General features: G+C 40.4%; 2 protein-coding genes across 3 annotated transcripts in view; one reads left to right on the forward strand and one right to left on the reverse strand.

Annotated features, from left to right (window-relative positions):
* spred2a (sprouty related EVH1 domain containing 2a) overlaps nt 1–1,599 on the reverse strand; it is a 17,981-nt gene extending 16,382 nt beyond the window's left edge. The window contains exon 1 of the mRNA XM_048248990.1: nt 1,149–1,599. Within this exon, the coding sequence (XP_048104947.1) occupies nt 1,149–1,174 (26 nt within the window). The 5' untranslated portion in view covers nt 1,175–1,599. The remainder of the gene's footprint in view (nt 1–1,148) is intronic.
* A 5,934-nt stretch (nt 1,600–7,533) lies between these two features.
* The window catches only part of meis1a (Meis homeobox 1 a), a 49,991-nt gene continuing 37,524 nt past the window's right edge, over nt 7,534–20,000 (forward strand). Inside the window, exons 1-7 of one of the 2 annotated variants that reach the window (XM_048248684.1) lie at nt 7,536–8,096; nt 9,233–9,456; nt 10,076–10,217; nt 10,472–10,522; nt 11,055–11,105; nt 11,381–11,527; nt 17,095–17,206. In XM_048248684.1, the coding sequence (XP_048104641.1) occupies nt 8,085–8,096; nt 9,233–9,456; nt 10,076–10,217; nt 10,472–10,522; nt 11,055–11,105; nt 11,381–11,527; nt 17,095–17,206 (739 nt within the window). In that variant the 5' untranslated portion in view covers nt 7,536–8,084. Of the gene's footprint in view, nt 8,097–9,232; nt 9,457–10,075; nt 10,218–10,471; nt 10,523–11,054; nt 11,106–11,380; nt 11,528–17,094; nt 17,207–20,000 lie in introns of both variants that reach the window. The other variant, XM_048248685.1, reaches the window with a different exon arrangement.

Consider the following 20,000-nt stretch of genomic DNA (forward strand, 5'->3'; position numbering starts at 1 on the left):
AATGTTGCCAATTGTAACTATACAGGATACACTCTACGGTGTTGCAACATAGGCAAGTCATATCAATACATTGTAGCCAAAATAAATACCGAGTCTAAACTATGTAAGCTTTGTTAGGCTACATGGGAGTTGCTGTGTGACACGAGTTAACCACTCTTTACATTGTTGGAGAGTTTTGAACTTAATGCGACTAATCTAGCAAGTCCGACTATTTGATGCAAATCACAAATGTAATCTTCATAGTCACAGAGTAGCCTGAGCAAAGGTGTCACGAGATTTTCACCGGCGAAGCCTGGGAAATGTTGTCTTTTATTTTACAGTCAGTCATCTACGAAGCTTTAGCTCATAGGCAACATGTTGACACGAGGCTGAAGCTAACGTCCTCGACGTTTGCAGAATAAACTTCGGCATGTCGTGGGAGACGTGAAAGCGGTCCGCGACACAATCGATTAATTTTCGGCCTTGACTTTCCAGAGAAATTACCAGATTGAGCCTGTCTGTCCCCATTCACTTTTGCTAACGTAGCCTACTGCGCAGCCTCTTGGGGCCTTGTCGTCGGTATTTTTATGAATGAAGGACAGTATGCAAATGAGAGCGATTCACGAAAAAGAAATGGCGGATGTTGCATATCAGTTCACCACAAAGAAAGACTTTCATGTCCGATTTGACCATGCAAATACAGAGCGGGCTTCAACGCTTCGATTCAGCGAACACTAATGATTGATCAGGTCGCGAGAGAATAAAGTTTCCTCGGTAATCGATTATTTCCTCTTTCGGCGGATTGCTCGGCAAGGCTTAACGACGACATATTACTCTATTCACTGTAAGTCCCTTTACAAAATGTTTCCGTTCCAACCCCTCCCCCCAGCCCTCCTTCTCCGAGCTGAAAGTCTGGAACCGTGCAGCGAGGAAGGCGAGGGGGCCCAACCGCCCGCCGCCAGTCCCCCCTCTCGCATACAGCAAAGACAAAGCGCCAGGAACCGCGAGTAAAAGACCCCATGCAGTTGCATTCGCCTGTGAGCCTTTTGGTTGAGGTAATTAGCATGCAAACATCAAGCACAACAGGAGTTACATTCACACGTTCACATAACACAGACCCCGAAAAAAAAGGACAGCCCCCATCCCCCCCATCCCCCCGTTCTACTCACTCGTCTGGGTGTGTATCCTCGCTCATTTTTCTCTCGTTTCACCTACAATAAAATCCACCCGCACGCACACATTGTGTTGGCTTCATATTGTCTGCGTCCGCGTCCAAGACAAGTGTTGCAAAGCCAAACGCCAACCACGATTTTTCCAACCGTTATTTCCCTTTAGATGTTTGTTTTTGTCCTCTCTGTCTGTCTGTCTCTCGCTCACTCTCTCTCTCCCCCTCCTCTCCTTCCCTTATTCGTCCTACATGTTATCCCTGCACTATTTCAGTGCGCGTCCATAAAAAGTGTAAATTCCTTGGAGAATTCTCTGCTGGCGCGGGCTCCCGCACTCCCGGTGCCAACGTGCCGCTGTTGAGATTGCGCGTCCGTCTCGGTGAGGATGGCCCCGTACGAGCCCCATCTCCGGTTACTCCATGTTGGATTCTGTAGGCAGCGAGCAGCTAGCGCCACCGACACCGAAGGTGGAATGGGGGGGCCGAAGGGAAGCATGGGGGATGGCTGGTGGCGGCGGTGGAGAGGAGGGTGGGGGGTGCGGAAGTGATGACGTCATATTTAAATAACTGCAGACCATTTCGGAAGAGGGATCTCTATTTGGAGCCAAGAGTGAAGAGGACAGCCCCACAGCCTGGCTGTGTGTAGTACAGACACGCAAATCAGTTCTAGGTACTAGCCTAGTAACTTTGTCCCCAGTTTTAGCAACACAAATAATTTCAAGTTGGCCTAGGCTATATGTCTGGTTGTGCCAAGTTATTTTATAATCTACAGGCAGTGCAAACATACGTGTAGTATGCATAGGTAATCTGCACAGCCTTTGACAATCCTGCGCGCGCATTTTTCAAAGATAATCTTATTTCAAAGTTTTGCGGAGACCATATGTTTAATAAGTCTACTGTTGTCAGACTGGAGCACAGCCTATTATGTGACAAAATTAAGTTTACATGTAGCCTAGGACATGTTCCCAACAAACCCTTTGTGTCCCCTTGGTTACAGTAATGACTTACATCTTAATAATGCAGCGAAAAGAAAGTACAAACCTGCAGGGGGTAGGAGGGCTGTAAAGTGCGTGCAGCAAATGATTAAAGGGAGAGGATAATATAATCGTCCCCTGGCAGTGCAATCCTGTGGTGCATTTTGAATCACTTGCGCTTTTCCCCACCTCACATTCATTAATATCGTTTTCAGTATAGACGTAACAGGCACAACGCCCTTAAAACAAAAGGAATCATCTTCTAGAGACTAAATCCCATCACACACCCATAGGCAGACAAAATCCATTGTGTTTTCTTTTTGTTATCTTTGCTAGGTTACTACACTTTCCAATTGCCCATTGTCGAGTAGATTAATCACTAGCCTACGTGCAAATCTAATGCATGAATTTGGGCAATTTTCAACCAAAGTGATAAGTGACACAACTCCGTTTGATCAGAACCTGATGATAAGATGGAACGTTGAGACATATCAGAGAATGTCACTTATTGGAGTCTTGCGCCATCGTGTGGTGACAGACAATATATCATTACAAATTGGAATTACCTCTGGAGATTGATATGGCCAGAGACTTTCTAATGTGGAGACACAGCACTCAAAAAATCATCAATAGAAATGCATGGGGCTAGTTTGTAACGCCAATATGGCCGTTGTCTACACATATCCCACCCCTTCCTCGGCAAAACGTCGACATGTGAATACACTGAGCCAATCATATGGTGTGTTGTGAAGACATCGTGCCAATCATGTGTTGTGAACTCGCAGCTGGAGCAAGATTGGTGTCGTGAAGCCTTGCTCACGGGCATTTCTGCCGAAGAGGATGCCCGATGAGTGCCCAAAAAGCGTTGCAATATGGCCGCCGAGTGGAGGGACTTGCCTAAAAGGACTTTGATATGGCCCATGTGAACACTGGCCAGTGGTGACCGAAGGAGGTATTACAGCCTTGTAAAACAATATATCGTTAAGAAGTGTAAAATGCGGTGTGTAACAGTTCAGTTAACACAAGGCACAAGATGTAGGCCTGCTTTGGTTCACTTCTAGTCTAACTGGGCTGTGTGAAAGTTCATCCTAAAGTGCATCTTAAGTTTGTCTCTTTTCTTTTAGCTCGTGGAAAAGGAATAGCGGGCTATACCCAGAAGAGAAACAGCACACAAAATATGACCCACGAGCTAAGGTTACCCAGGTTCTGTATGATTAAATGATAAAATCTCAGTAATTGCAAGCGTCCCTTGATTGATTAATCACCCACTATGTGGATACTGTTTATAGAATTGATTTAGATTAAGTGTTATTTAGTAAAATTTGTATTTTAGTATATTTAGTATATTCTTTATCTTCTACTGTCCTTATTGCTTAGTTGTGTTTTTTATATTATATACTTTTAATTACTTTTTTCTGCTGTTAGTGAATGTGTGTGTGATGTCTGTATGTTACTGAGACCTTGAATTTCCCCTGGGGATCAATAAAGTATCTATCTATCTATCTATCTATCTATCTATCTATCTATCTAACAGTAAAAACTATGACTACCATTTAGACAGACATATGTTTGCTGCCAGTGATTTTTATTCCTTAGGCTTAATTTGTGGCCAACGGTGGGTGGCGCCAAAGTGCCATTACTGGGTATACAAGATAGAGGTACTAGTTGACTACTCTTGCACACGTGCGTTCCCTTTTTTTTCACTTTGGAATTCAGTTCAGTTTAGAGTATCCACACGTATGGACAGTGTTTGCAACGTTATATCAAGCACTTTCGTCCCTGGAATAATATGAGTTTTATAATAATATCCTTGTAATGTATGTTCTGATTGTTAAACATCGTTTTTTTATGCACTGTGCATTTGGTTAAATGATAAGCATATATGTATGCACTAACGGCAATCGAATGGCGCTTTGGCTAAAAGCGTCCACAAAATGTAAAAACATTTATTGTAAAAGTAGACAGGACAGGAACAGCACCTGCGTAATGGGGTTATTTGTCATGATGTGTTTAAGGCAAATACCCCTGGATAAAAACTTCATAATAATAGCAACAGCCTTCATGGATCGAGCTGGTAATCCAACCACCATCCTCTGGTGTTTGCATTTATAAATGGTTTATGACTAATGTCACGCTGTAATGATGTAAATAGTGGTATAATACATTAGGAAAAAGTAACAATTCCAATCAGACATGGCATGTGAATCATAAGTAAAAAAAGAGAAAGCTGCATTGAGAAACTAGGTATTCTTAAATGAACGTGTAATACACTTTTATATACAACATACAAAATTACACCAATAAACAAACAAAAAACAGGCAAGTTGTGCACCAATGACAAATGATTTATTAGGTATCACATACACAGGGCTATTGCTATAAGGAGTGAAGGAAAGCAGCAGATCTTCACCACCTAGGACATCCTCAGGATGTAAACATGGTAAAATATTACAATCAAATTACAATAATAACCCACACAGCCTGCATTTTTTTTATTTTGTCTGTTTTGTCTGTACAACATACCAACAAACAATGATGAACAAGGGACACATGACAGTCAAATGACTATAATAAACATGGGCAAACTTCTTATAGGCTATACTGGCATTGTCTGAATAACATTACTGAAATGGTTTTATGAAGAAGAAAAAACACATTTAATCTAATGTATCAATAAGCCCCTTTATAGTTCATATTCACATGCAAGAAGCACATATGAATTATTATTATTATTATTATTATTATTATTATTATTATGGTCACTAAGTTAGCAAAATAACTACCCAGACCCATCGTGCCGCTTTTTTATCATATGCTTATATGTATTCTCTATCTATTATTCACTTTATCTCTTCTCTAAATGTTTTGCTCTGCACAAAAAATCCTATGTACTACACTGTCTGTGCGTGTACAAATGGCAAATAAAAATCTCTCTCACTTTCCCTCTCTCTCGACCCTGAGGGTATGTATTTGTTTACCTAAGAACACAAAGCTGCCGTCTCATCCGTTTTACGCACACAGTAGTTCGGCTATCATTTACATGCAGGCCTATCACCAGTCTTGTGTGTCCAAGAGGGCATGATTCGCCTGTAATAGCTCAACAATAAGGTGCGTCTTCTTTGTGCATCCGCCAGAGGGCAAGCCAGTGTAACTAGGCTACTATATGTTTGGGACAGTCTCGGTAAATACTGTAAATAACGAGGTAGTCGTCAACCTATGGCTAATAATAACGTCAGGCTATCTTCATTGTACCTATATTTTTACCTAGAGCTCTCGGCGAAGTTTCGCACAATATAAATTACATGATCAATCAGAGAAATAATAATAAAAAAAATACAAAAAATCACGGTAAATATGCTGTTGTGTAAAATGCTCAGTCTTTAAACATTATTCTTAATCCTATTTTACAAGAAGTTAATTTTCTCTAAAAAGCGACTAAAGATTGCCGTGTCTCTTTGCCTCGAAATGAACCAATAGACTACTCAGAGGCTTGTCGTTCTGCAGTATGTCACCCATAAATTAGCAGTCGTTTTCACTCACCTTGACTTTTTACTCACCTACTACCTTTAGTTGGACACTTTTCACTGACTCAACGACATGCTGAAGTTCACTAAATCGAGATTAAAATAAATCAACAGTGATTTTGACTCTCATTTTCGTTGTGTTGAAATTAGTACAGAGTCATATTGTCATAGACAATTATAAAGTACCAGATCTAAAAAATTCTGGAAGATCTAGCTTTTGGGCAGTCATTTGTGTCATGACATGGGAGGCGGAAGGCCCCATTCCCAAATATGTAGGCTATAGTCTAACGAATAAAATAGGGTTTGTTTACACTGAAAGGTAACTCTTTGTTGCTGCTGCTGTCGGTTGGTCTAATGAAAATGTGACAACTCACTTCATCGCAGAAAACAGGGGACGAATGGGACAGGCCTATTTACTAAAGCTATATAGCCTATCTGTGTTGGTAAAAAGAGACGACTGTAGTTATGTTTCATTTCCTCTTAATACTCTTAATACTAATATTTGCATTTTGTTTACTTTTTAAATCGATATTTGAAGTGAACATCAGAAAGGCTACAGCACTACTGACTCTGTAAAGTTGAAATGGGCAATGCTTTTTCCGCAGCAATCATGTGGTTTGACAAGTTTCCTCAGCAAAGGAACCGCTACTTAAAGTTTAAATGATGTGCGTAATTGGTAGAATTAAGAATAGCTGCCGAACAAAGAGAAATACTTAAAGAGCAGGCTTCATTGTAGATGGACAATGTTAACAGACTTTCAGAAGACAAGCAGATGAAATGGTGCTTTTTTTGACACCCTCGGCTTTCATGGAAATCTAGGCGAGGTAGTTTATAGCTATAATGTACTATCTACACGTTGCTGACTTCTCCGCCAACTTGGTGGAATCGCAGTTTTCAAGTTTCAGTAAAAACAACTACAATCTGCATATTTTCAACAATCTTCAGCACAGACACACACACACACACACACACACAGACACACACACACACACACACAGAGAGAGAGAGAGAGAGAGAAAGAGAGAGCATATGAATGGTCTTCGTGATTGATTGGAGAGCTGCATTTTGACAGACTTAAACACTGAGTTTGAGCTATTTTAAGTAGTAAAAGAGGAACCGCACAGATACACGCCTAATGTATCTCCTGTTCATCTAAACAGTAAATATCTTTTTCAGATGAAATACGAAGAGGACAGATTACACATTAGCTCTACTGACTATCGATCAAGCTCATGGTTGTATCTCGGGAGACAAACCGTCACATATTAGTTTTGATAAGAGCGATAGAGCGCAAATGTAGGCTAATAGCGTACAAACAGAACTTTTCGTCTGTGATGCGACATTTTCCACACCTTATTGATGATAGGCTATCTGTACCAGAATATCATATAGGCCACGAGTAGGCTGACTGCACCCTATGTTGTGGCTGTCTATCTGACAACAGAAAAGGCGCAGCAGAAAGAGGAGGAACGTGCGCAATCATGTTTGGGAATCATGTTTGGAAATCTGTTTTAATGGCAGATCCGACAACGTAGCAATAATAATTAGTCAAATTGTCCTAATTTGTCTAATGAACTTCTCCAATACTAATGCGGGCATTATTTTGGGGATGACCCCACAATGATAAAAAAGACGGTGTTCTAAAACCTGTTTTCTTACCTCTTCTCGTGATAATGAAGGATGAGAAAACAGACAACCTGATGCTATACGTTTGTTGTCATGATAGCCAGATTACTTACATTTTTTCCAGTCACTCTCTGTTGTCCCAATTAGGCTACAGGCAACGCCGACACAGCGCACGCGCTTGCGCGCCTCGTGGTACAAACAAACTCGGACTCGCACACTCAAGGCTTCCAATCCAGACACGCATTCGACTGAGCACGCTGTCGACCGCTGTGCCTTTAAGAAGTCAGCTCTATCCCCCTACCCACCCCTCCTTTCCACCTTCCACCCTTTAGATCTCATGTACACGATATTGCATCAAGAAAACAATCCAGGAGTTGAGAAGGAGCCAAGACGCGATGGGCATGTGGATATGAGGCGTCCCTTTATTAAAATGTCTATGCTCACTTGGACGCCAGCACAGGGCCAAAAAGCATCAATTATCCAGGTTGGCTATTGACCGACTTAACATTACACCTGGAGCGGCGTCGAAAGAGAGCTAGCTGTTTGCGGGGCATTTCCAACGTTGTCCAGACGTTAACGCAGAAGAATTCGCCGTGTTGTCCATCACATCTCGACTGGAGAAATATCGTCTAATGCTTCGGTGCCGCCGTTGTTGACACAGGCGGTTTGGAATATAGCCTCCCATTTTTAGGAATAGCGAGGGGGTGGCATCGCAATGTCGTGTCTGAAGTTTTGTGTTGATGGTTTCCCCTGAACCCTCGCCCCTTAAGGAGAAATTTTGGATTCGGAGGAAGAACGGAGCGGGTGACCGGGGCCATGGCACAACGGGTGGGTACACCACGAGAACTTTCAGTCCCACGAAAATATTTTGTTAAAATGCAAACGTGGCCGTTGACAGAACGCATCGTAACTCCCGCTTTTACGATTCTGCACACACTAATTGCGCGTAGATTGTTGTGAAAAACACTACGCGGCTCTCCCTATTTCATCATGGATCATATAGGGTAGACCTGTATTCACATTTTGATGATATTGATTTAATTTCACATAATTGATTGAAAATCATTTCAATTCGTTACCAATAATCTATTCCTAATACATTCCATTTCCATTTCAAAAGTGTCCGTTAAAGCTTTAGATGTAGCCTAGGTTAGGGGCCTGCTAGTTTTCACAGTAGTGTTTTTAATTAATAATTAGACTATAATAATAAATTGGTCCTACATGACCCCAGTTTAACACCAGTAGTTTAATAGAACTAGCGCAGAATATACAAGACATATTTAACTGTTTTGGATACCATCAATGTTGTTGTCAGTTTAATTAACATGAACGTGTGCAAACAATCTCTCCAAATAATTTCCTTTAAGAAAAATGCTGACTGAAAATAGTGTGGCGACTTGTAGCAATTATTTCTGATACTTTTAAATGTCATTGTCCTTGGATATCTTCTTCATCATAACCACAAAAGATTAACAGATCCACTTGTTTAAATAAGCGGAAAGCGATACATAGCCCGCAGCAGGCTACCGATTCGAAACACCCCGAACAGGGTAGTCTATACAGCAATATGCGTTGGCATTGTTCTTCATCAGTACTAGATGCTATTTTGTTGGGATTTGGTCGATTATACTATACTAAATATTTTTTTTACATCCAGTATTTAAATATGACATGAAAGTAGAGCCCATATGTATATCTTACACTTGAAAACTTTTTCTTCGTATTGCTGAATACAGGCCTAGAAAGTGTGGTTGACCTATATGGTGAATAAACTGAAAAACTATATTTTATTCGATTAATACAACAGACATAATTCTACCGATTGCTCCCTACTTGCCTTCTATTTGCTCTTAATAACGTGTGATTTGATTTTAAATTATCTATATAGGCTACAGACTTGAAGGAAACTATTCACCATGGCCAAATTAATATATATATTTGTTCTTGTTTAATTATTTTTTTAGTATGAAGATCTGCATCACTACGGTATGGACGTGGTTGGGATTCCCTCGTCAATGTACCAGGACCCTCACACGGCTAGAGCCCTGCATGCAGCTCACGCGAACCACCACGGCTCTCAGATCCACGCGCACCCGTACCCGCACGGGCCACATGCAACAACCGGGCAGCACAGTATGGGCTCCCCGGTTAACGACGCTTTAAAACGAGACAAAGATGCCATTTACGGGTAGGTTTACGGAGCCCACAGGTATAGCGCGAGCCACGGGACTCTTAAAAACCCTACAATGTCACACATTTACGTTGTTTGTTCTAAGTTATGTTTTTGTTATTTCTCCCGAGTTTCCACACCTCTTCCAAGTTTTAGGAAAGTTTTGCAGCAGGAAACCCTTGTTGCTGTGTTGAAAGCTACAGTGCAGAAATTAAACCAGCTGCAACACCTTAATTAATCCTTGTATTTCATATAAGTCTATATTTCACCTTGAACATAGGTTTTGTAATAACCTGATTTCAAAACTTTATCAGTTGTGATAGAATGTTGCAACAGCCCCGCATAGTTTGCGCTCAAATTTGAGTGCTTCAGATGGTTCAAATGAGAAGAGGCTAAAATAAGTTAAATGTCCCTGTCAACATTTCTCTGTTTAGAGGGAGAGGTATCTTCGGCATAGAGATGTACTTGCTTAACATGTCTGAGGCCTAGGAGTGTGGCAAATGGTGTCATCACGCAGCTAGTTCATTCTCGACTTGATACATCACCACCGGTTGGGTTGATCTCAGTTTTTTTCTTTGTGAACTTTTAGCTGAAGTTGTTTTGTCTCTCTAAACGTCCTCCGTTTTACCCCGCGCAGACATCCTCTTTTCCCCCTTCTTGCACTGGTCTTCGAGAAATGTGAATTAGCTACTTGTACGCCGAGGGAGAGCGGCGTTGCAGGGGGAGACGTCTGCTCGTCGGAGTCCTTCAATGAAGACATTACAGTGTTCGCCAAGCAGGTTTGATATTAAAAAAAACAAAATTGATGAATATTTTATTGACAAGTCGTTCCTACGTTGTTTATTTTATTTTATTTTATTGTTTTATCTATTTTGTAAATCATATCTTGGTAATGCTGCACTAACCGATTTATTAAGGTTAGACGGAAAAGGTTGTTGAATTGTCTCTTATTTGGGGATATGGCTTTGGACGAAGCCTTAATGACGAATGACAAAGACTACATATTATTGTATGTTTTTTGTTTTCTCTATAGATTCGATCCGAAAAGCCCTATTTCTCCTCTAATCCAGAACTGGATAACTTGGTGAGAAACTATTTCTTAGGCTACTCCATGGTTTTGCAGTTTCATCGAAGTGAGCAACAGGTTGTTTGTCTTAGGACTGTGAATGTTCAGCTCTACCAGATAGGCCCAGTAAAGTGCCTTAAAAGTCAATCTGATCATGGCGTAATTACTGCAGTAGCCTATTCAATTGCGACAGAGGGCCTATAATTAGACTGTAATTACGGAATAATGTTACAGCCAGTAGCCCAATAATAAAGCCATCAATGCCAGAAATAAACAAATAAAAATAGGTGGACGAATCTGAAAAGAACCACCAAGTCACCCTAGGAATGCCTGTCTTTAAGATGTCAAGATTGCGTTTAAAATGGGCTGTAAGCTAAGCCTATATTGGTTTAAACCGGCAATTTAAATTGATTTACCAAGATATATATATATATATATATATATATATATATATATTTGCAATTTGACCTAATTGTGTAGACTATGTTATGGCACATGTTATTCTCAGTGCAAACTTTTTATTTAACTTTATTACTATTATTTTCCTCAGATGATTCAAGCCATACAAGTATTACGATTTCACTTGTTGGAACTAGAGAAGGTAAACGTATACAACTGCATGAGTCAAATTGGTGTTCCTTAAGACTTGTTGTTGAGTTGTTGAAGAGTAATTAGTCGGTGAAATGCATGGTGAAATCATTCTCATACATTTTGGTTGAAGACTTTACATTCAATTATAACACTTTACTCACCAATAACATTTTAGAGTCGTGACACAATAGACTTCAGTAATTTGTTTGGCGTCATTGCATGCTCAGAAGTTTTTTTAAAAGTCAACTCTGCGTTTTGTGGCGTTTTGTTGATTGGTGCATATAGGTACACGAGCTTTGTGACAATTTCTGTCACCGCTATATCAGTTGCCTGAAAGGAAAAATGCCAATTGACTTGGTCATCGACGATCGCGATGGAGATTCTAAATCGGACAGCGAGGATTTCTCGAGAACCCCTGGCAATGTTGGTCAGGTAAGCCAAATAACAAGTTCTTGTCTTTCCGCGGTCTTCAGTCTGTTTTTAAGTCGTGCACTGTGTTTTATTTAATGAAATTATTTAATTTTTGGCTGGCTGACGACTTGGAAAGTATTGCATATTGGAGGGTAATCTTGTTTCAGTAAGTGATAAAAAATATTTTTAAAGAAGTGTGAGCAGGTGGGTTTTTGTAAGGTAAATGGAACGATAGAGGCGCTTTGAACTTGAGTAGCTAGTGAAACACTCAGGCATAACATTTTTAACTGACAGACCAAGGTGTTAACGGAAGGAAAAAAAAGAAAAAGCACTGTACCGATGTGTCTGTCCTCTCTTTCCTTGGAGGCAAGTCAAATGTGAAAACTCTCAATGGCAAGTAGGCTACCTTTCATTATTCGCTGTAAATGGCGTTCCTTACTTCAGGACGCGGCCTCATTAGCCTAGTGGCCGTTTGGAGTAGTTGTATGATCGGTGTTTCGAAGTGCTGTCGCCGTCCCCCGGATGACCTCTTAAACCCATTTAACCCCTTAAATCCTACGTATCTTCACGGATTACGGGCTTTTAAGCGGCGTGAACTTATCTCAAATACCCAAGGGCCAGTGCGTGTTCTCCACCTCTCTTGTTCCCTTGCTATTCATGTCGTATCGGTAACGCGGTTTAGAGTGTCTGCCGGAGTTGTAAAGTTGGCCTAGTTGGGCCACACAACACCTTTGAGCCCCACTATTCGCTTTCAGATTTCTGTAGGCCCTCACGTGTTGGCCAAGAAAACAGCATATACATATAGTGTGTGTGTGTGTGTGTGTGTGTGTGTGTGTGTGTGTGTGTGTGAGAGAGAAAGCATGTATGTGCATGTATCTTTGAATCTTTGAGGAGAGTTGCGTGGGAAAGAGGGCGTTATGTCTATGTGTCCATATGAGTGAGTGGGTTTGTGTGTGCGTGCACGCATGTATGTGCATGTGCAATGCATGTGTACACATTGGATATGTATTTGAATATGTGTTTATGTGTGGCCATAGGCAAATGTGTCGATAAACACACACACACACACACACACACACAAAGAAAACACATTTTCCTCCCCCCAAAAATCCGCCCCCCTCTTCAATAAAAACTCTACTACCCTCTCCACCCCCCCTCCTAGTCCACTGTGACCCATGCAGACCTCAGAGTCAGTGATCTCCGGCAGCATCTCGCTGCGCTGTGCACCCTGAGGTGTCACGTCTCTCTTCTCTTTGTGTTGTGACCCTAAGAGAGCAGTGAGCGGTGTGTGTGGCATGTGCTGTGTGTGTGTGTGTGTGTGTGTGTGTGTGTGAGTGTGTGTGTGTGAGAGTGTTTGTGTGTGTGTGTGTGTGTGTGTGTGTGTGGTGACTCCTCTTCCCCTCGCCTACTAATTGTGTTCTGTGGGGCCAAGGTCACTCGATAGTCCCTTTTTTGGTCTAGAGGTGTTTTAGTCTGTCTCTTTTAGTGGAAGAGGAGAAAGGGCAAATATTGGAAACTAGTGATATGTACCCTCCTTGCCTGTCTTCCTGTCTTGTGTGTATGTGTGGGTTAGAGTGTGTATCTGTCCTTGTATGTGTGTATTAATATGTGTGTGTCTATCCTGTGTGTTTTGTGTGTGTGTGTGTGTGTGTGTGTGTGTGTGTGTGTGTGTGTGTGTGTGTGTGTGTGTGTGTGTGTGTGTGTGTGTGTGTGTGTGTGTGTGTGAGAGAGAGGCTACTCACCTCAGGTCCTCACCTGCTACTAATGGTGGTCTCTGAGGTTGAGATAACTGTGTGTAGACTTGTGGCCCGTAACTTCTCTACCTGTGTGTGTGTGTCTGTGTGTGTGTGTGTGTGTGGGGGGGTTACTTGGTGCTTGGCATGGTGCTTGGTGTTATTTTCTATGTGTTTCTGTGGTGGTAACTTTTTTGTTATTGTTTGATGCAGGTTTCTGTCTATGTCTTCAGTGGGGCTTAAGGAGTCTCTTTCGGAATAGGTATCCTTATAGACCGTTTCAGTCTGTTCCTAGAGGGTTTTTGGTTGCAACGCTCAAAACCAACACAGATATTTTGAAATGAAAATTAATCTGACTTTAGCATAACGCTCTACAAAATGTTGACTCTAAAATGTTTTTTGTTTCATTTGTTTGTTTGTATGTCCCCAAGTTACCATTAGCTCAGTGATGTTTTCTGTGCCACAGGAAATGGCTTAGGAACGCACCTGTTTGCTTATGCAGTTGAAAGGGTCTATATGCTGCGTACATATTCATGTATAGACCGTCTTCTGTCTACTTCTGTGTCTTCAGAGAGCGAGACGCTTTGTCTTTTACCATAAGAGAAGAGAGTAAATGTGCTTCTGTTTCCTGCCTCTGTCCTTCTTTGAGCTGGTGGTCTCTCTGTGTGTGTGTGTGTGTGTGTATGTGTGTGTGTGTGTGTGGAAAGGGAGGGCAGGAGGAGAAAGAGTGAGAGCGAGTCTATATGCAAAAGTTGGTTTAAAGGTCGTCAATATGTGCATGTGTGGGCATGTGATTACTTATACAAGTAAAATAAAAATGTTTGTACATAGACTGGCCGATTCTCTCTCTCTCTCTCTGTGTCCTTGTGTATTTGTGTATGTGTATGTGTGTAGGTGGACTCTCTTTCTCTCTCTCTCTTTCTCTCTGTCCTTGTGTATTCGTGTGTGTGTGTGTGTGTGTGTGTGTGTGTGAAGGCGTCCCTGGGTCCATACGCAAATATACAAACAATTTTATAGTTTACTTTGGTGTCAATCGTTGTTTGTCTGTGTGTACTTGTATGTCCCTGAGGTATTATTAGGGCATCATTGTTTATATTTGTGTATTTGTGTGCAGGGCTGTAGCTAACGATGATTGTCTTAGTCGATTAATTTGTCGATAATTTTCTCAATTTATCGCTTAGTTGTTTGATTGATAAAATATCAAGAAAATGGTGAAACATTTTTTATCAGTGCCTCTGAAGGCCCAAGATTAAGTCCGTAAAACGGCTTGTTTTGTCCACACGTCAAAGATATTAAGTTTATTGTCAAAGAGGAGTAAGTAAAGATGAAAAAACATTTAAGAAAAAATCAGAGAATATTTAAGAATGTTCCTTGATAAATGACTGATGAGCCAATTGCCAAAATAGTTGGCGATTAATATACTCACAACTAATCAATTAATTGTTGTAGCCCTATTTGTGTGTCTTCATTTCTTCTCACTAGTGCAACCAAAGTTCTCTGTGTCTGTTTGCAATTACACTCATGGCAATATGTGTTTAAGTATATGTATAACAGACTTCCTGTTATTGTGGCGCACGTTTGTGTATTTACCGGAGTACATGCACTGAAAAGCTAAAGTTAGTCCATCTGCAAACGAATCCATGGGAAAAAAAAGAACAGAGATTTCAAATAGCAATATTCTTGTCACTCAGGTGCACTGTAAAAAGAAAAACATTACCACACTCAACATAACCCAGCCTAGCCACCCTGTTACATATAATAAACTTGACACTACACATTGACATAACTTAACTCAGTAAAGCAGTATGATGATTGGGTTATGTCTGAGAGTGGGCTGATGTTTTTGTAGTGTATTTGTTTCCATGGTTTTCGAGACAGCCACCAGCTGTGTGCTGTGTGCTGTTCTCTACAGTTCTATTTGTTGCTATATACCGTATGTATTTCAGCCACAACGCGCCCAAAACATACATGTTTCTAGCGCTCCAGTTATTATTGTGGCCATGTTCATGTGGTTAAAGTGGGATTTGGCAGGTGGGGGAACCCTAAAATCCAATGTCGGTGCAACGGGGGAAAATGACTCACCGTTGGACAACATATTAAGTATCGTGGTGTAGCAATAATTTTTGGACAAGAATTGCTAAGCTTCTTGGTCACCTCTGTACACGCGAAAAATTAACTCACCATTTAATTTAACAATATCATCAAGCTATATGATGATATACGTTGGTATGAAAGAATATATTTATTATTAATTTATCTGAGGTGGTGGAACTGCGTTCCTCCCCGGTCCCCCCCACTTTAAACCCTGGTTGTGGCCATGTTCATGTACACTGTGCACAACATACACTGTGTACATTTAGAATAAACTCACAGTTTCTATATTGTCTTTGTACTGGTGGATAGCATGAAATATAATAGACTGCATTTCGTTGTCTCTGTACTTGTACTCTGCACAATGACAATAAAGTTGAATCTAATCTAATCTAATCTAATTGAATCTAAATTACTCAATCAGCAGTCACTTGAATAATGATAATAAAAATAGATAACAACATTCAAGGCGTATACATTTGTTTATGTGTACTTCAAATATGTAACATTTTAGTTGAGGTGAGCTATGTGTTTTTTGTCGTTTCCTAAGAGCCCCAGCCTCAACAACTCCAGCCTCGACTTGGGCCTCATCAACAGCCACATGAACAATAATAAAAATAGATAATTAACAAAGATAATAAAAGATTTATAATAAATAGATCATACAAATATTCAAGGAGTATACATTTGTTTATGTATACTTTAAATGTATGTAATACTTTCGTTGTGGAAGTGAGTTATGTGTCTCTGCCGTTTCCTAAGATCTCCACAACCCCAGCGGGGACTTGGCCCTGATCTGGTGCCGCTCCGGCCCAGTCTGAACAGAACCAGATCAGAACCCAAGTCTGAATCTCCTCCATACCCAGCTGGCCACCCCCTTGCATATGCGCATGTGTTGTAGATTACTCCTTGACTCCATGCTTCTGGTATGCAGCGACACGCATCATATATTATCCTCTCCTCCTCCTCCTCCTCCTCCTCCTCCTCCACCACTCCTCTGGCAGACTCTGTGTGTGGAACCCGAAGAAACGAACGAACGACTCATCCCTGAGTCTTAGAGAGAGAGAGAGAGAGAGAGAGAGAGAGAGAGAGTCTAAATACAGAAACAGGTCTATGAGGGCAGGGGGTTTCCCTGTGGTGTAGTAAAACTAAGATCATTGTGAGATGATATAGACTGTATCAGTTGGAATAATCCTTTTGTGTTTGGGACTGGACTGTGTTTGGGGGGGAAAAAAGACTGCCCTGGGCTCTATATCAGAACCATCTAAATCGCTATGCTAAGTATGCTACGTTAAAGGCTTCTTTGGTGGTTAGCGTAGCACCTGTGAGCTAAGATCGTTGTGAGATGACACAGACTGTATCAGTCGGAATAGTTCCTTTTGTTTGGGGGAAGAAACCATGCAAGCTTGTCAGAATGTTTGACATTGTGCATAAACCTCTGAGTTGAAGGGTTCTCTGGCTTATAGCAGTGGTTAGTTGTGCAGTCATAATGACTTTTGTTACTAAATGTGATACAGTCTCTAATTTGTTCTCTGTTTTGTGTTTTGCAGTTAAGTACATTTCATTGTACTCGCATAGCTGCTGACAAAACTTTAAGGGAATTGTTGTTGAAAAAAAAAAAAAAACACTGTCTTTGGGTGCATTAAAAATCAGTTTCTGGGCATTGCTTTTCTTGATATGATAACTTCATTGTCAGACATTTCTCTCTTTCTCTCCCTCTCTCTCTCCCTCTCTCTTTCTCTTTCTCTCTCTCTCTCTCTGTAGATGGCATGGGCCAGAGAGCAGGAGGACTGTGGGTCAGTGCGTTCTTCTGGGACCCCTGGACCATGCAGCGGGGGACAAGCCTCCCATAGTGGAGACAACAGCAGCGAACAAGGTGTACTCTCTCTCTCTCTATCTATCTATCTATCTATCTATCTATCTATCTATCTGTAGATGCAACTTTCTATCTATCTATCTATCTATCTGTCTATCTATATCTATCTATCTATCAATCTGTCTATCTATCTATCTACAGTATCTATCTATCTATCTATCTATCTATCTATCTATCTATCTATCTATCTATCTATCAATCTGTCTATCTATTAGGGCTGTAACGATATACGATTCGAAATCGTATTCACGCAGTGCATTGCATCTTACGCAGCCGCAAAAGCAACCCACATCTCCCGCTTTACTTATCGGTAGCCTACGTTGTCCCAAAAACAAACAAATAAATAAACAAGTGGAGGTCGAACGAAATATGACACCCTATTTGACGAAATCGGCCGTTTTATTCAGTACCGCATCTTGTCGACTAAAGTCGACCGTGGCGCCTAGAGGGTTAAAGAGGTAGAGTTGTAATAGAAAAATAGCAGGCCTAGGCTATAGGCTAATCTGCATAAAGTGTGCTGTCATAAATATCAGTCATTCAGAAAAATATTTTTATATCAGGATATAAAATAATAGATATATTATATTGTAATCCTCTGGTGTTCTAAGGAGGCTATTAAAATGTTATTTAATAAAATGTCTAGCCCCAAAAAAAAAAAGAAAAATCGAGATTGGGTCAAAAATCGTGATACAAACCGAATCGTGAGTTTGGTGTATCGTTACAGCCCTACTATCTATCTACAGTATCTATCTATCTATATATCTATCTATCTATCTATCTATCTATCTACAGTATCTATCTATCTATCTATCTATCTATCTATCTATCTATCTACAGTATCTATCTATCTATCTATCTATCTATCTATCTATCTATAGACCTATTGTTTTAAGTGCTGTTGGAATTACAGTTTTTCTCAGTCGCTTTGGTGCTTTTCTCACATCACTATTAACATTTGCACAGAAGTTAGTGCAATTCTCAAAACAATTAGTGCAAACTGCAAAACCTAGTGGATGACCTGCAAAAGCACGTCACTTGCTCAAAATGGATAGTCCATTCCTCAAAAGCAGGTATTCATGTCAATGAAACTGTCAGTGTCATCAAAATGAGAAGTCTTGACACCATCGTTTATGAACAAGATAGTCAAATGGCTTTGTCATGTTTTCATTATGACAGTTCTCTCAGTATTTTCCAATGCAAAAAAAGGTCAGAACTCGGTGACACTACCTGAACATGCTCAAGACAGCACTATACAGTACTTGCACAGCCATTTGAAAACTACAGTAAAGTTACACATTGCTGTAGTTAGGTGAGTAAGTGAGTACAAGACACTGAATGCATACATTTTTACTGTATGCTCTTTGCAATTCTACAGCACTGTGACAGAATTTGATAACTAGTTCAACAATTTTTGTATGTAATGACTCAAGCAATGAAATGAAGACTATTAGTTTTATTGGGAGCGACTATTCAGCATTCATAAGTATAGTTAATTTTGACTGACATGACATAAGCAAATGATAATGTTAAAAAACAGCAGAGAATTGTATGAAAGCAACTGATACATGTCCAAAAGTATTTGCAATTTGTTCAGAGGAAGGAGAAATTGCTACTATGATGTGCACAAATGACTAAATGTTGTGGAGGTTGAACTAATAGTTATGAGAATTTTCATTCTGATCTGAAAAAAGCACCAAAGCGACTGAGAAAAACTGTATTACTATTGATCAGTCAAAATGCTTGATTAGTCAATGTGCTTCTGACTGCATCAGTGTGTGTATGTGTGTGTGTGTGTGTGTGTGTACATGTGTGTATGTTTGTGAGTCTGTGTGTGTATGTACGTGTATAAGTGTGTGTGTTTGTGTGGTAGAGTGCTCCACCACAGTCTATTTGTGCAGACTTCTGAGATATTGGTTTTGCATTGCCCTGTCATTCAGCGTGGATGAGGCTCTCTCTGTCAGGCGGGTATCAGCCATTAAAAGGGCCATTTGGAGAGCTGCTCCCCTGCCAAGTCAAACAAGCCCAGAGCATTTTTGTCATCTTCAGCATACGTTTACGACTTAGCGCCGCCACGGATGGACTCCATCAGGGGAAGCTCTGTGTGTGTGCGTGTGTGCGTGTGTGTGTGTGTGTGTGTGTGTGTGTGTGTGTGTGTTTGTGTGTGTGTGTGTGTGTGTGTGTGTGTGTGTGTGTGTGTGTGTGTTTTCTTTTTGCATATACACATCTACAAGACATGATGGTTCCAACCTGATGAAGTTTGTTGGAACCATAGACTGTATAGTCTATAGTTGGAACCACATGCCTAATATGTCCTAATCAATTTAAAATATATTAATTTTTAATACAAATGAATTAATATATTATGTCACAGTTTTTTTCAGTTACTTTAGTGCATTTCTTGATTCATCATTAACATTTGCACAGCAGTCCTAAAACAATTAGTGCAAAATGCGTAGTGGATTACCTGCTCAAAATGCTTTGTTAATGTCTCAAAAGCAAATATTTATGCCAATGCAACTGTCTGTGCAATCAAAATGACAAGTCCTTATGGCATTGTTTAGTCAAACTGCTTCTTCTTGTTTTCAATATGACAGTTTACAGTATAAATACAGTAAGTATTTTCTAATGAACAATGCACAAGACACCACTATTTTGTATGTGGCTTAGCTTTTTCAAAACTACAAAGTCACACATTATTGTGTGTAGAGGGGTTGATTGCAAGAGAGTGGATATGTTTGTGAACAGTTTTGAGAATTTCAATTCTGATCTGAGAAAAACTGTAATATGTTGTTAT

This window comes from Alosa alosa, chromosome 7 (assembly GCF_017589495.1).
Source record: "Alosa alosa isolate M-15738 ecotype Scorff River chromosome 7, AALO_Geno_1.1, whole genome shotgun sequence".
Taxonomy (NCBI): domain Eukaryota; kingdom Metazoa; phylum Chordata; class Actinopteri; order Clupeiformes; family Clupeidae; genus Alosa; species Alosa alosa.